Raw genomic sequence first — 14,067 nt, 5'->3', positions numbered from 1 at the left:
TGTTTATGTCAGAGATGCCTGATATCCACATTGACAAAATATGGATCCATGTGAAAGATAATCCAAATATGATTACTATTTTGAGTTATTTTATATAAACATTCTGTATGTAATTTCTTAAATTATGTCCAACTGACAAGCAGAGAAGGGCAAAATCAGGTTAAGCTTTTCATGGATTAATGAGGGTTTTTTTTTTAATTCTTAGACATCCATCTCATTTTACAATTAAACTAAATTCAAATAATAATTTGTTTTAGATTAGTTTTGTGGGGATCTAAGATGTCAAAAAGAAGCCAGCAAGTTGCTTGAGCTCTTCCTAGTTTCCTCAGAAACAACATGAAACTAAGCCTCTGAACAGATTCTAAAATGACAAAACCTACAAAGAGATGGAATGAAACAATTTTCCAGCTCAAAATAGCTTAGAAGGACTTCAGGAAAGGTCAGGCTCATTTGGGTGAAAAGGAAGCACAGTAGAGCAAAGTATCTGGGAAAGCCAATGGGAGGGTCTTAGCCACAGCATAAATCAGCAACTGAAACTCCTCACTCAGAAACATCCTGACTCAGTAGGACAATAGCAAAGCAAATCAGCGGGGCAGCCTCCAGTCCCAGTATAGAAAGCAGCCTGGAAATTGGGCAACAATAGCTACTCCCTGCTATAAGCAAATCACCAAACACAAGGTTTGCTCAAAGCCAAAGCTGCACAAAAAGCTTGGAACAGCACCCCTTGTGCCCCAGGAGCAGAGCTTGACTTTAAAACCCATGAAATAGGCAAAAAAGGAGGGAAGAAGGAAAAAAGAGAGGAAGAGAGGAGAAAGGGAAGGGGGAACAGAGGGAGGAGGAGGGAAAAAGAGGGGAAGGGAAGAAAGAAGAGAAGGAGGGAAGAGGGAAAGGGAAAAGGAAGGAACAGGAGAGAGAGGAAGAGAAGAAGGAAAGGAAGGCTACTATGATGATAGGGAAGATCAAAACACTAACTTAGAAGAGAACAAATGCCTACTTACAAAATCTCAAAGGATGATATGAATTGGTCTCAAGCCCAAAGAGCCTTCTTGGAAAAGCTCATAAAGGAGCTTTATGAAAATCAAATAATAATCAATTCAAATAATAAAAGTCAAATAATAGAAGTTGAAAAACTGGAAAAAGAAATGGAAAAAAGAGTCAACGGATTGGAAAAGTAAGGACAAAAATTGACTGAAGAAAACACCTTTAGAAATAGAATTGGCCAAATGGAAAAGGAAGTAAAGAAAGAAAATCATACATTAAAAAGTATAATTGGGCAAATGGAAACAATGATTACAAGACATCAAGAATCAATCTAACTAAAAAGAATGAAAAAAAAAAAAAAAAAAAAAAAAAAAAACCATGTGAAATGCCTCATTGGAAAAACAACCAACATGGAAAAAAGATCCAGAAGAGAGAATTTGAGAATTTTGGACTACCTGAAAGCCATTATCAAAAAAAAGCACCTGGACCATTTCTTTCAATAAAACTACCCTGGACATACTAGAACAACATTCTTAAAACAATCATTGAGAGAGGCAAAACAATCATTGAGAGTCCATCAATCACTTCTCAAAAGAGATCCCACAAGGCCAGTCCCAAGAAACATTGTAGCTAAATTCCAGAACTATAAAGTTAAGGAGAAAATACCTCAAGCTGCCAGAAAGAAACAAAGTATGGAGGAGCCACAGTCAGATTTGCCCAGGATTTAGCAGCTTCTATAATAAAAGATTAGAAGACTTGGAATACCATATTCTGGAGGGCAAAGAAGCTTAATTACAGCTAACTACTTGAATCAACTAACCAGCAAAACTGAGCATAATTTTTCAGGGGAAGAAATGGACCTTTATTGAAGTTGAGAACTTTCAATCATTTCTGATGAAAAGACCTGAACTAAACAGAAAATTTAATCTTCAAATACACAACTCAAAGAAAGAATAAAAAGGCAAACAGGAAAGGAAAAAAAAACAACATGTCATTTGAAAGTTAAACTATTGACATCCTTATATGGGAAGATGAAAACTAGATTTTTATTAGGGGAGTTACATTAGTTTTGTGTGGCTATGAAGCTAAAGGGGAAAAAGAAATTCATCAGCAGCTTTTTAAAACCTTCCGAAAATGTATTCTCATTTTAATTTTTTTCCCTTAAGGTTCATCTGATTCCTTTTGATTCTACCCTAGAAACAGGACACCTCTGAGATCTACTCTCACTAAGATAGATCAATGATCAAAAATAGCCAAATATATGCATCAAGAGACCTGATCTTTCTAGTACATGATCTATATATGTTTCTGAGAAGCAAGAGAAGTTAGAATGGTTTGTGAGGGAAGTGTGGGATAGAGAGTAAGAATGTAGAGAAGGAGGAATAAGTAAAACTTGAGTGGGGTGTGTGTGTGTAAAGCTACTTAGTTCTATGCAGTGAGGAAAATGTTCTTTTCTGCTGACCTCTTAATTGTGAAGGTTTCTACACTTGAACTGAGCTCAAATAGAAACAGGATACCTCAAGTTTGTTTACAAATAGCAATTATCTGAATAGTGCAAACCTCAAACTACACAAATTTTTAGTGTATTTAAATTGCTTAGATAATGAAGAGATTTAGAAGAATTGTACATATTGGATTGTTTACTGTCTAAGGAAGAAGGGAGGAGGGAAGAGAGGGAGAAAAACTGGAACACAAGGTTTTGAAAAGGTGAATGTTGAAAACTATTTTTGCATGTATTTGGAAAAATAAAATACTATTAACATAAAAATGTCTTAAATTTTAAAATGCATATAAATTCCTTGAGAGTAGGGACTGGCTTTGATTTTGTATTTGTAGCCCCAATGCTTTAATAAATGCTTTTTATTAATTAAAAAAATGAAGAGAAAGTATGAATTTGAGTTCTTCATTATTCAAACTATTTCCTTATCTAAACTATTAAGATGAAGCCATTTGGACAGATATGAAAGTAGAAACAACAAGCTAAAAAAAATCAAATTAATTTAAGAATTATATCTAGAAACAAAAAATACAAAAGCAAGTCAGGAAAAAAGAGAATCTAAGCAAAAACAAACAAACATGTATATATATAATTTCATTTAATATATTTTCCCCCAACACTTACGCTTTTTTTTCTCCATTACTGGGAAGGAAGGCTTTGCTTATATTTTTTTTGGCTTCTTCTAACATATATCGCCTCCTTAATTGATTCAGACTTACGTAGCCCTCACCTTCAAATATCCTTAAAAACTGAGGTTCAAAGAAACCTTGTTGTAGACCTGACATCATTTTACTACCCCCAGGCAGCATCTGTCTATTTTTGCCAGCAGCTTCATTAAAAGGTCCTTTAAAAAGAAGTTGCAACATATTAAATTATACACTTTATAGCAATTTAAATTTCTAAAAAATTCTCAAGCACTAAAACATAAGATTCAAATTCAGATGCAGGACAATTGTTAGTTTTAACTTTAGAAATGAAAGTGTTTGAAATGTACATAACTAAAAGTATTTTTTTGAGAATTCAGTGTTATTATAGAATAAATGACCCTGTTCCCACCCCACCCCCCAAAAAAAACTTCATCAATAAATCTAACATAAAATCTCTGACCAAATCATATCTTTTTATAGTTGAAAAGTATGGTTAGAGGTTAGTCTAAACTACTCATTTGTAGATGTCAAAACTGAAACCTGGGGATAAAGCTAAGCAAAAAATGTCTAGAATCCCCATTGTACTCTCAATTCAATCCTTTTTCTAATAATTGGCAACTCTGCCAAATCATACTGGTATAACCAGAGCACCAAAAATAAATTTTACATTTTAAAAGTTTTACTACTTGTAAAAATGTTAAATAAAAAAATTCTTAGTTCATGGGCAGCAGGTTGTATTTGATGATTTCCACACTACACTATATAGATAACAATTTATACAAGTTTTATTTTTCCTAATTATACTATTAACTGAACAAGTGGTAGCAACAGGGAAAGGAAAGGAAAGAATAAACCATTCTGATGATGTGGCAATTATTATTGTGAACTGGGAAAATTATGACATTTAAAGACATGAAAGCAGATTTTTTAAAAATTATATGGTATTATAAATGAAACAGACAATTCAGGATGTTCAAATATAATACCAATATTTTCTTTATATATTCATACTTTTTTAGTTATATATCTAACAAACACTTAAAAGTCTGTGATGATACATGGTCATAATAAATCAACATATATTTATTAAGCATAAACTATGTGCTAGGCATTGTGTTAAACCATGGATAATTCTGTGTCTCTTAATTTTGTGACTTAAAAGAAGTTATTAGCCTACAGTCAACCGTCAACATTGTGATAAGGATCTCTGAAGAGAGTTTATCAATTCAGGTACTAAGTCTTTTTCTGGGTATGCCTCTTAAGAGCTTAAACTTGGTTCAATATATCAGTAACTATTCACACTATTAGAGTTTTACATATATAGAAAAAAGGCTTTTAAGTTTTTTTATTAAATTTTTTTATTTAAGTTTTTTTAAAGTATTTTTAATTACAATTAAACATTTTTTAATCCAACCATTCCAGAGGGCTATCAAACTGCACATATACCCTTTGATCCAGTATTGTCATTATTGGGTCTGTATCCCAAAGAGATCATAAAAGAGGGAAAAGGACTCACATGTACAAAAATATTTTGTAAAGGCAAGGAACTGGAAACTGAGTGGATGCCCATCAACTGGGGAATGGCTGCCTAAGTTATGGTATATGAATGTAATGGAATATTATTATTCTGTAAGAAACAACGAGCAGACTGATTTCAGAAAAGTCTGGAGAGACTTACACGAACTGATACTGAGTGAAGTGAGCAGAACCAAGAGAACACTGTACCCAAAAACAAGGAGATTACGTGATGATCAACTGTGATGAACTTGGCTCTTTTTCACAATGAGGTGATTCAAGGCAATTACAATAGACTTGTGATGAAAAGTGCTATCTGCACCTAGGGAAAGAACTATGGAGACTGAATGTGGATACAGTGGAATAGTATTTTCACCTTTTTTTTTGGCTGCTGTTATTGCCGTTTGTTTATTTTTTTTCTTTCTCTTTTTTTCCCTTTTTGAGTTGATTTTTCTTACACAGCACAATGAATATAGAAATATGTTTAGAAGAACTGTTCATATTTAACCTATGTAAGATTGCTTGCTCTCTTGGCAGGGAGAGGGGGGAAGAAGGATAAAAATTTGGAACACAAAATTTTGCAAAGGTGAATGTTTAAAACTATCTTTGCATGTATTTGGAAAAATAAAATACTATTAAAAAACAAACATTTACTATGTTTTTCAATGATTTGGACTTAAACTGTTTTTATGTAAATATGTCTTTATGCTGTTTTCTTAGTCAAGTATTGATATTGCTTTAATATTGTTTTATTATACAAGTATGCCTAAAATTTGACACTTTTTTAAATTTTAAAATATTTTTCCAATTACTTGCTAACACAACTTTTAACATTCATTTTTAAAATCTCTATTCCTTCTTCCCCTTCTTCCCCACTCCTTAAGAAGGCAAGCAATTTGATATACCTTATACTTGCACAGTCATAAAAAATGTATTTCCATATTAGTCTTCCAACAAATACTAATTATGCAACTCCTGTGTATACGATATTATTATGCTAGAATCTGAGAATAAATAGAAGAACAATAATACTGTCCCTGCCTACAATTTACATTCCAGAAGGGAAGTTAAGATTACATAAATCCAGTCCAATAATCTTGACTGAAATTTTTTTTTCATATTTCATAGAAAGGTAAGAGTATAGAAACTTGTTTGTACCTTAAGACTATAATATCTTTTTGTCTATTTTACTTACACCCTACTTTCTGTAATTTCATCAGCTTTCACAACTGATGAAAATCAATAGACATGGAACATTTTGATTAACTCCCCAATCTTCATTACAATATTATCCTTATCACTCTGCATTACTTTTTACATATCCCTTTGTATTCTTCATGGATGAATGTAGGAAGGGGAGGAGAGAATACAAATATCTGTAAATGTATAGGATTTGGAACTATTTTTATCAAGGCAGATCAATGATCTGTTCTATAAACAAAACTAGAATGTTAGAAATCTGAAAAATTAAGTCACTTAATTTAATGCATCATAGGACACATGAGTGCAAGGGAAGACTTGAACATATCTTCCTTACTCCAAGGAAAGTCAGCACTATATTCTACTCCAGGTTCTCTTTAACAAAATGTATTACTCTACTAAAAAATATTTTAAATTTTCATATACTAGAATTTGTTCAGTTATTCTCTAAATACTGGAATCTGTCTTCAGTTTTTTAGACTACAAAGACAGTGTGGATATTTTTGTACAGATAGGCCTTAAGATCACTTTTCTATAACATCCTTAACATAATCTTGACAGTCATCCTTTCAGAAAGATCAATTTTGTAGTTCTTTTTGCATGCTGTCATTTTGCTTTCCAAAGAGGTTGTTTCAATAAATGTTTTGTTGGTGTCGCTTTTTTATATATTTTTCATATCCCACAGACTGTCCTTATTCTAAAAAAAATGGCACCATTTTACAGCTCCAACTGCATAATAGAATATCTGTCTGTCTCTAATTATACTAACTTTGAATTTTATTATGTTTCAGAGTTATTTTAACTTGTTACCCTAATTAATAGTTTGTGAAATATTCAGGTAGTGTCTAGAACATTTAGTAGCTACAATACTTTTCTCCTTCAAATTACCTCTCAAATTATCCCACAAACACACACTGTCTATAGCATAAATGGGCACAAATATAAGTAAATGAAGCATATATATATATATATATATATATATATATATATATAGTACATATATATATATGGAAGACATGTGGCCAAAGAAACTCCTTTTAATTCTCCTTTTGTGGTTTATTGTTAATAGAAGTAAAAGGTATATGCTTTAACTTACCTATTTTGTTTGACCTGAGTTTTAGTATCAGTGTTGTCTTCATTTACACTGTTGTATCTGCTTTCTAAACTTCACAACAGTTCATATAAAATCTTCTCACTTTTCTATAATTCTTTATATTTGTCATTCCTTACTCAAATGAATCTGTGAGCTTCAACATTTGTAAATTCCCTCATACTCCATCCACATTTTCCCCTTCTGTGAAACTCTTAACCATGTTATTCCTTAAATTCACCAAAGGAGGTCTACTCAGCATGCCAGAGACCATCCTTTAAGTCAGGGGTCCTCAAACTTTTTAAATAGGGGGCCAGTTCACTGTCCCTCAGACTGTTGGAGGGCCGGACTATAATAAAAACAAAAACTTTGTTTTGTCTTTAAACAAAGAAAGTTCATAGCCCTGGGTGAAGGGGATAATTGTCCTCTGCTGCGGGCATCTGACCCGCCCGCCGTAGTTTGAGGACCCCTGCTTAAGTTATAAAAATATTCCATTAAATTAACATACTACATTTTGTTCAGCCATTTCCCAACTATTGTGACACAAAATTTGTATTTAGCTTTTTTATTAAAGACAGTTAATGGAACAGTGGATAGAGGACTCGACCTGGAGTCAGGAAGATCTGAGAACAAATTCAGTTTCAGACATTTCCTAGCCAGAAAAAATCACAACCTCTGTCTTCATTTTCTCAACAGTAACATGGGAGTCAAGATAACACCCATGTTATCCTTTATCCTTGATAAAATCCTTAAAAAAGGATTTTAACTGGATCCAGTTAAAATCCTTAACTGGAATGAAAATCTAGTAGTTGGATGAAATGATATAAACAATCTAGTAACTTATTTCAAAATTACATTTTTTAATTAACAAAAATCTGCCCTTTCCCCTCTCCTTTCTCTTCTGTCCCTAACCTAAATGAGAAAGAAAAATAAAACCACTGTTACAAACATCTACAGTTTTACAATGACATAAATTTAAAGTTGATGTCAGAAAAAAAAAATGTTCCTAACAATAAAAGTTGTCCAAAAAAGTGGTATATTATGATTAGAGAAATAGTGAACTCTATCTTCCTACATCTTCAAATGAAGGCTGGATGACCAGTTAGTGAGTTTGTTATACTGGGCATCCTTCTGTGGGCATAGATGGGGTTCAATGGCCACTTCGGGCCCTTTCAAATTGAAGATTCTGATTCTGTGATTGCAGTCTCCATCCAACTCTAATTCACCAGTTTTGTTTTTCCTTCTCTTCCTCAGTAATGGACACAATCAGATCATTCATTCTTTATCCTCCTCCTCCTTCCCTCATCAATCTTGAAATCATTTGGTCTTTAATCAGAACAATGTTAATTCTTGTTTTATGATGACTAAACTCAAGTTTTTTCTCTTTAGTGATTAAATCAATCAGCTTGACAACCCAGATCATTTTTAGAGGCTCTCAGTTTTCAATGATTTTGCAATTAAAAATCTTCTGTGAGGGTTGGCTTTTTCTACTGAATTGCAACAAAATGCAGCCAATTAGGGTCAAGAGAGATTTCTAGTCAAATTTCTCTTTGGTGGTTTATAACTGTGTGACAGGACAAAGTACTTATAATTCTTCAGGTTTAGGTTCCTCATTTCTAACATAGGATGATAATGTTATTATGTAGTTTTCTAAGTCAATATATAGTCCACAGGAATTTTTATGTGTAATTTAATGGCCTCCATTTCTATTTGAGTTTGATACTGGTGGTTTAAAAACATTTATTACATCTAACCTCAACCATTAAATCTAAAAATTTTATGTAAAAAATACTAGTTACTTAACAATGAATAAAATAAAATATACTTACGATTATATGGTGATATATATCTGTCCCCAATAGTAATATATTCCATTTCACTAAACAGGCCAATTCGATCCATATCTGATTTTCCTCCTTCCCCAGGCATGGTTGCTTCTTGTAGTAGTGATGTTCTCTATTCTTGGAAGTTTAAAAGTTTCTTAGGCTTACTTATGCAAAATGCCTAGGGTACTGATAATATTTGAAACAAAATTTAGGAGAAAAATGGTTATTTTCAGTGAAATTCAAATTTCAATTAAATTTTTTTTATTCTGATAGGTTTGATCACAATAATAATGAATTATTTTTTTTTTTTTTAACAAACCATAATCTCCAACTTGTTTTCAAACGACAATCTGCTGTTTGCTTCCTTAAAATAAAAGTTGAGGGAGAAAGGCATTTGCAGAAAATATTTAGGGAAGGAGCAATAAATGAAAGCTAATCAAATGCTCATTTTTTTGGGGGGGGGGGTTACCACTTAACACACTAATGGGCACAGATAAGTGGCTAAGTTTGCTATCTCAATTTTAATCTTTTAGTGACCTCCATTTTAAAATGTGTGTGTATAATAATGTAATTATCTTAGCATCATTTGAGCACAATTAGCATAACATGTTTAAGGAACATTTTAAAATCATGAATCTAAAGCTAGAAGGGACCTCAGATAATCTAGTTTAACCCCTCATAATACAGATATAGAAATTGAGGGACAACCATGCTCAAAAAATTATCAAACTGTGCATACCTTTTGAAGGGAAAGGGACCTGTATGTGCAAGAATGTTTGTGGCAGCCCTCTTTGTAGTGGCCAGAAACTGGAAACTGAGTGGATGCCTATCAACTGGAGAATGACTGAATAAATTGTGGCATATGAATGTTATGGAATATTATTATTCTGTAAGAAATGACCAGCAGGATGATTTCAGAAAGGCCTGGAGAGACTTACATGAAATAATGCTGAGTGAAATGAGCAGGACCAGGAGATCATTATATACTTCAACAACAATACTATATGATGATCAATTCTGATGGCTGTGGCTCTCTTCAACAATGAGAAGAATCAAATCAGTTCCATTTGTTCAATAATGAATAAAACCAGCTACACCCAGCGAATGAACTCTGGGAAATGAGTGTGAACCATTACATAGCATTTCCAATCTCTGTTTTTGTCCACCTGCATTTTTATTTCCTTCACAGGTTAAATGTACACTATTTCAAAGTCCAATTCTTCTTGTGCAACAAAATAACTATATGGTTATGTATACATATATTATATTTAACATATGCTTTAACATATTTAACATGTATTGGTCTACCTGCCATCTGGGGGAGGGGGTGGGGAGAAAGGAGGGAAAAAATTGGAACAAAAGATTTTGCAATTGTCAATGCTGAAAAATTACCCAAGCATATATCTTGTAAATAAAAAGCTATAATAAAAAAAAAGTAAGTGAGGCAGAAGTAAGTAAGCTTAATCAGGGTCACAGAGCCAGAAAGTGTCAGAGGCAAGATTTGAGCCCTTATTCTTTTAACTCCAAGTTCAATGCTCTGTCATACATCTTGCTGCTTCTTCCAAAATTTTAATCTCAAAATCAGCCACTTTAGCTAAAAAAAAAAAAGTTGAATACTTTGATTTATGTATAATATATTAGAATTCAACACAAATTCATCAACAATGAACAATCATATGCTTTTAAATTAGGATTAAGAAAAATATGATAACATATATTAAAAAAAAAAGTCTTCCCCACAAAGTGATCTTAAATTTTATTTCGGCATGGAGGTGACTCTGGGGTGATAAAAGGCTAAGACAATGGAGTAAAAGTTTTGGTCAATGCTATCAAGCTAGAAAAAGGATCCAAACACAGATCAGAAATATATTTCTGGATTTAAATTGAGGTGTTCCTAATCCCAAATCCCACACTGTACCTGTTGCCAGTTATTAAGAGTAAGTGTCATAGATTGATCCCAGATCTGGATCACTGCCAGAAAGACTTGCATAATAGTTCATTGAAACTATAAGCTATGTCATGCTGGGTTACCCAAAATGGACAGATCATAGTGGGAAGTTTTGACGAAAGATGATCCACTGGAGAAGAAAATGCTCTGATGTTTCATGTCTGACTCTTTGTAATCTCTTTTCGGATTTTCCTGGTAAAAACACTAGAGTGGTTTGTCATTTGCTCATCTAACTCATTTTACAGATGAGGAACTGAGGCAAATAGGGTTAAGTGACTTGCCCAGAGTTCACATAGTTAAATAAGGGTCTAAGGCCAGAACTAAACTCAGGAAGATAAGTATTCCTGATTCCAGCCCCAGAACTCTATCCAATATACCAAAAAAATTAAAGATATCCAAATACAGAGTGAATGGAGTTATAGTTCTAAGAATACAAGTCATTCCCCACCTGATAAAAGATCAAAGCACATGAACAGGTAGTTTTCATATATGAAGAAATTAAAGTTATTGTCATGTAAAAAATGCTCTAAATCACTAATGATTAGAGAAATGCAAATTAAAACAACTCTGAGGTACTACCTCACATATCAGATTAGCTAATATGACAGAAAAAGAAAATGTTAAATGTTGGAGAAGATGGGAGAAAATGCTAATGCACTGCTAACAGACAACTTGTGAACTGATCCAACCATTCTGGAGAACAATTTGGAAGTACACTGAAGAGGCTATCAAGTCATGTATCCTTTGATTCAGCAATACCATTATTAGGTCTATATCCCAAAGAGACTTTTAAAAAGTGAAAAAGGCACACATGCACAAAAACATTTATAGCAGCTCTCAAATCAAAGACTTGCAATCTGAAGGGATATTCATTAATTGAAAAATGGCTGAACAAAATTTGGTATATGATTGTAATGTAATAGTGTTGTGCTATATGAAACAATGAGCAGGATACATTCAGAAAAACCTAGACAGACTTAAATGAGCATCTGAAATGAACAGAACCTGGGGAAGCCTGAATATAGTAAATGTACAATACTGAATGACTTAACTTTGCTTTCTTTTTTTTAAAAAAGCTTTTTATTTTCAAAATATATGCAGACAATTTTTCAATGTTGATCTTTGCATAGCCTTGTGTTTCATATTTTCCCCTTTTCCCCCCACCCCTTCTCCCAGATAGCAAGCAATCCAATATATGTTATACATGTTATATTATGTTAAATCCAATATGTATAAACATATTTGTACAATTCTTTTGCTGCACAAGAAAAATCAGATCAAAAAGGAAAGAAAATAAGTAAAAAAAAAAAATTTAAACAAACATCAAATAAGAGTGAGAATGTTATGTTGTGATCCACAGTTCCCACAGTCCTCTCTCTGGGTGTTAATAGCTCTCTTCATCACAAGATCATTGGAACTGATATCAGTCATCTCACTATTGAAAAGAGTCACGTCCATCAGAGTTGATCGTTGCATAATATTGATCTCCTGGTTCTGCTCATTTCATTTCACATCAGTTTATGTAAGCCTTTCCAGGACTCTCTAAAATCATCCTCCTGATCATTCCTTATAAAATAATAATATTCCATAACATTCATATATCATAATTTATTTAGTCATTCTCCAACTGTGCATCCTCTCAATTTCCAGTTTCTAGCCACTACAAAAAGGGCTGCCACAAACATTTTTGCACATGTGGATCCCTTTCCCTCTTTTAAGATCTCTTTGGGATATAAGCCTAGTGGAAACACTGCTGGATCAAAGGGTATGCACAGTTTGATAAGTTTTGAGCATAGTTCCAAACTGCTCTCCAGAATGGTTGGATCAGTTCACAGTTCTACCAACACATGCATCAATTTTAAAAATTGCTGGGAAAATTGGAAACTAATATGGCAGAAACTAGGCATTGATCCATACTTAACACCGTACACCAAGATAAGGTCAAAATGGGTTCATGACCTAGGCATAAAGAATGAAATTATTAATAAATTAGAGGAACACAGGATAGTTTACCTCTCAGACCTGTGGAAGGGGAAGGTCTTTATGACCAAAGAAGAACTAGAGATCATTACTGATCACAAAATAGAAAATTTCGATTATACCAAACTGAAAAGTTTTTGTACAAACAAAACTAATGCAGACAAGATTAGAAGGGAAGCAATAAACTGGGAAAATATTTTACAGTCAAAGGTTCTGATAAAGGCCTCATTTCCAAAATATATAGAGAATTAACTCTAATTTATAAAAAATCAAGCCATTCTCCAATTGAAAAATGGTCAAAGGATATGAACAGACAATTCTCAGATGAAGAAATTGAAACTATTTCTAGTCATGAAAAGATGCTCCAAGTCATTACTAATCAGAGAAATGCAAACTAAGACAACTCTAAGATACCACTACACACCTGTCAGATTGGCTAAGATGACAGGAAAAAATAATGATGATTGTTGAGGGGATGGGGAAAACTGGGACATTGATGCATTGTTGGTGGAGTTGTGAAAGAATCCAACCATTTTGGAGAGTAGTTTGGAACTATGCTCAAAAAGTTATCAAACTGTGCATACCCTTTGATCCAGCAGTGTTACTACTGGGATTATATCCCAAAGAGATTATAAAGAAGGGAAAGGGACCTGTATGTGCACGAATGTTTGTGGCAGCCCTTTTGTAGTGGCTAAAACTGGAAACTGAATGGATGTCCATCAGTTGGAGAATGGCTGAATAAATTGTGGTATATGAATATTATGGAATATTACTGTTCTGTAAGAAATGACCAACAGGATGATTTCAGAAAGGCCTGGAGAGACTTACACGAACTGATGCTGAGTGAAATGAGCAGGACCAGGAGATCATTATATACTTCAACAACAATACTATATGATGACCAGTTCTGATGGACCAGGCCATCCTCAGCAACGAGATCAACCAAATCATTTCCAATGGAACAGTAATGAACTGAACCAGCTATGCCCAGAAAAAGAACTCTGAGAGATGACTAAAAACCATTACATTGAATTCCCAATCCCTATATTTATGCGCACATGCATTTTTGATTTCCTTCACAAGCTAATTGTACAATATTTCAGAGTCTGATTCTTTTGTACAGCAAAATAACGTTTTGTCATGTATACTTATTGTGTATCTAATTTATATTTTAATGTATTTAACATCTACTGGTCATCCTGTCATCTGGGGAGGGGTGGGGGTAAGAGGTAAAAAATTGGAACAAGAGGTTTGGCAATTGTTAATGCTGTAAAGTTACCCATGCATATATCCTGTAAATAAAAGGCTATTAAAAAAAAAAAAAACACATGCATCAATTTTCCCACATTCCCTCCAACATTCGTCATTATCTTTTCCTGTCA

The 14,067-nt window shown here is 33.2% G+C and overlaps 1 protein-coding gene and 1 non-coding gene across 2 annotated transcripts in view; one reads left to right on the top strand and one right to left on the bottom strand.

The window, feature by feature from the left end:
• Nucleotides 1-14,067, bottom strand: part of C6H4orf47 (chromosome 6 C4orf47 homolog) — a 55,792-nt gene that overhangs the window by 22,712 nt on the left and 19,013 nt on the right. Inside the window, exons 2-3 of the mRNA XM_003773012.4 lie at nt 8,761-8,943; nt 3,104-3,323 (exon numbers count right to left, since the gene is read on the bottom strand). Coding sequence (XP_003773060.1) covers nt 3,104-3,323; nt 8,761-8,860 — 320 coding nt within the window. The 5' untranslated portion in view covers nt 8,861-8,943. The remainder of the gene's footprint in view (nt 1-3,103; nt 3,324-8,760; nt 8,944-14,067) is intronic.
• On the top strand, nt 2,216-2,295 carry LOC111721314. The gene has a single exon (XR_002770578.1). It is a non-coding gene; the product is annotated as a small nucleolar RNA U2-19 (small nucleolar RNA).

This window comes from Sarcophilus harrisii, chromosome 6 (genome assembly GCF_902635505.1).
Source record: "Sarcophilus harrisii chromosome 6, mSarHar1.11, whole genome shotgun sequence".
In the NCBI taxonomy this organism is placed as follows: domain Eukaryota; kingdom Metazoa; phylum Chordata; class Mammalia; order Dasyuromorphia; family Dasyuridae; genus Sarcophilus; species Sarcophilus harrisii.
The sequence above is the reverse complement of the archived record's forward strand: the minus strand, read 5'-3'. Positions and strand labels throughout refer to the sequence as shown.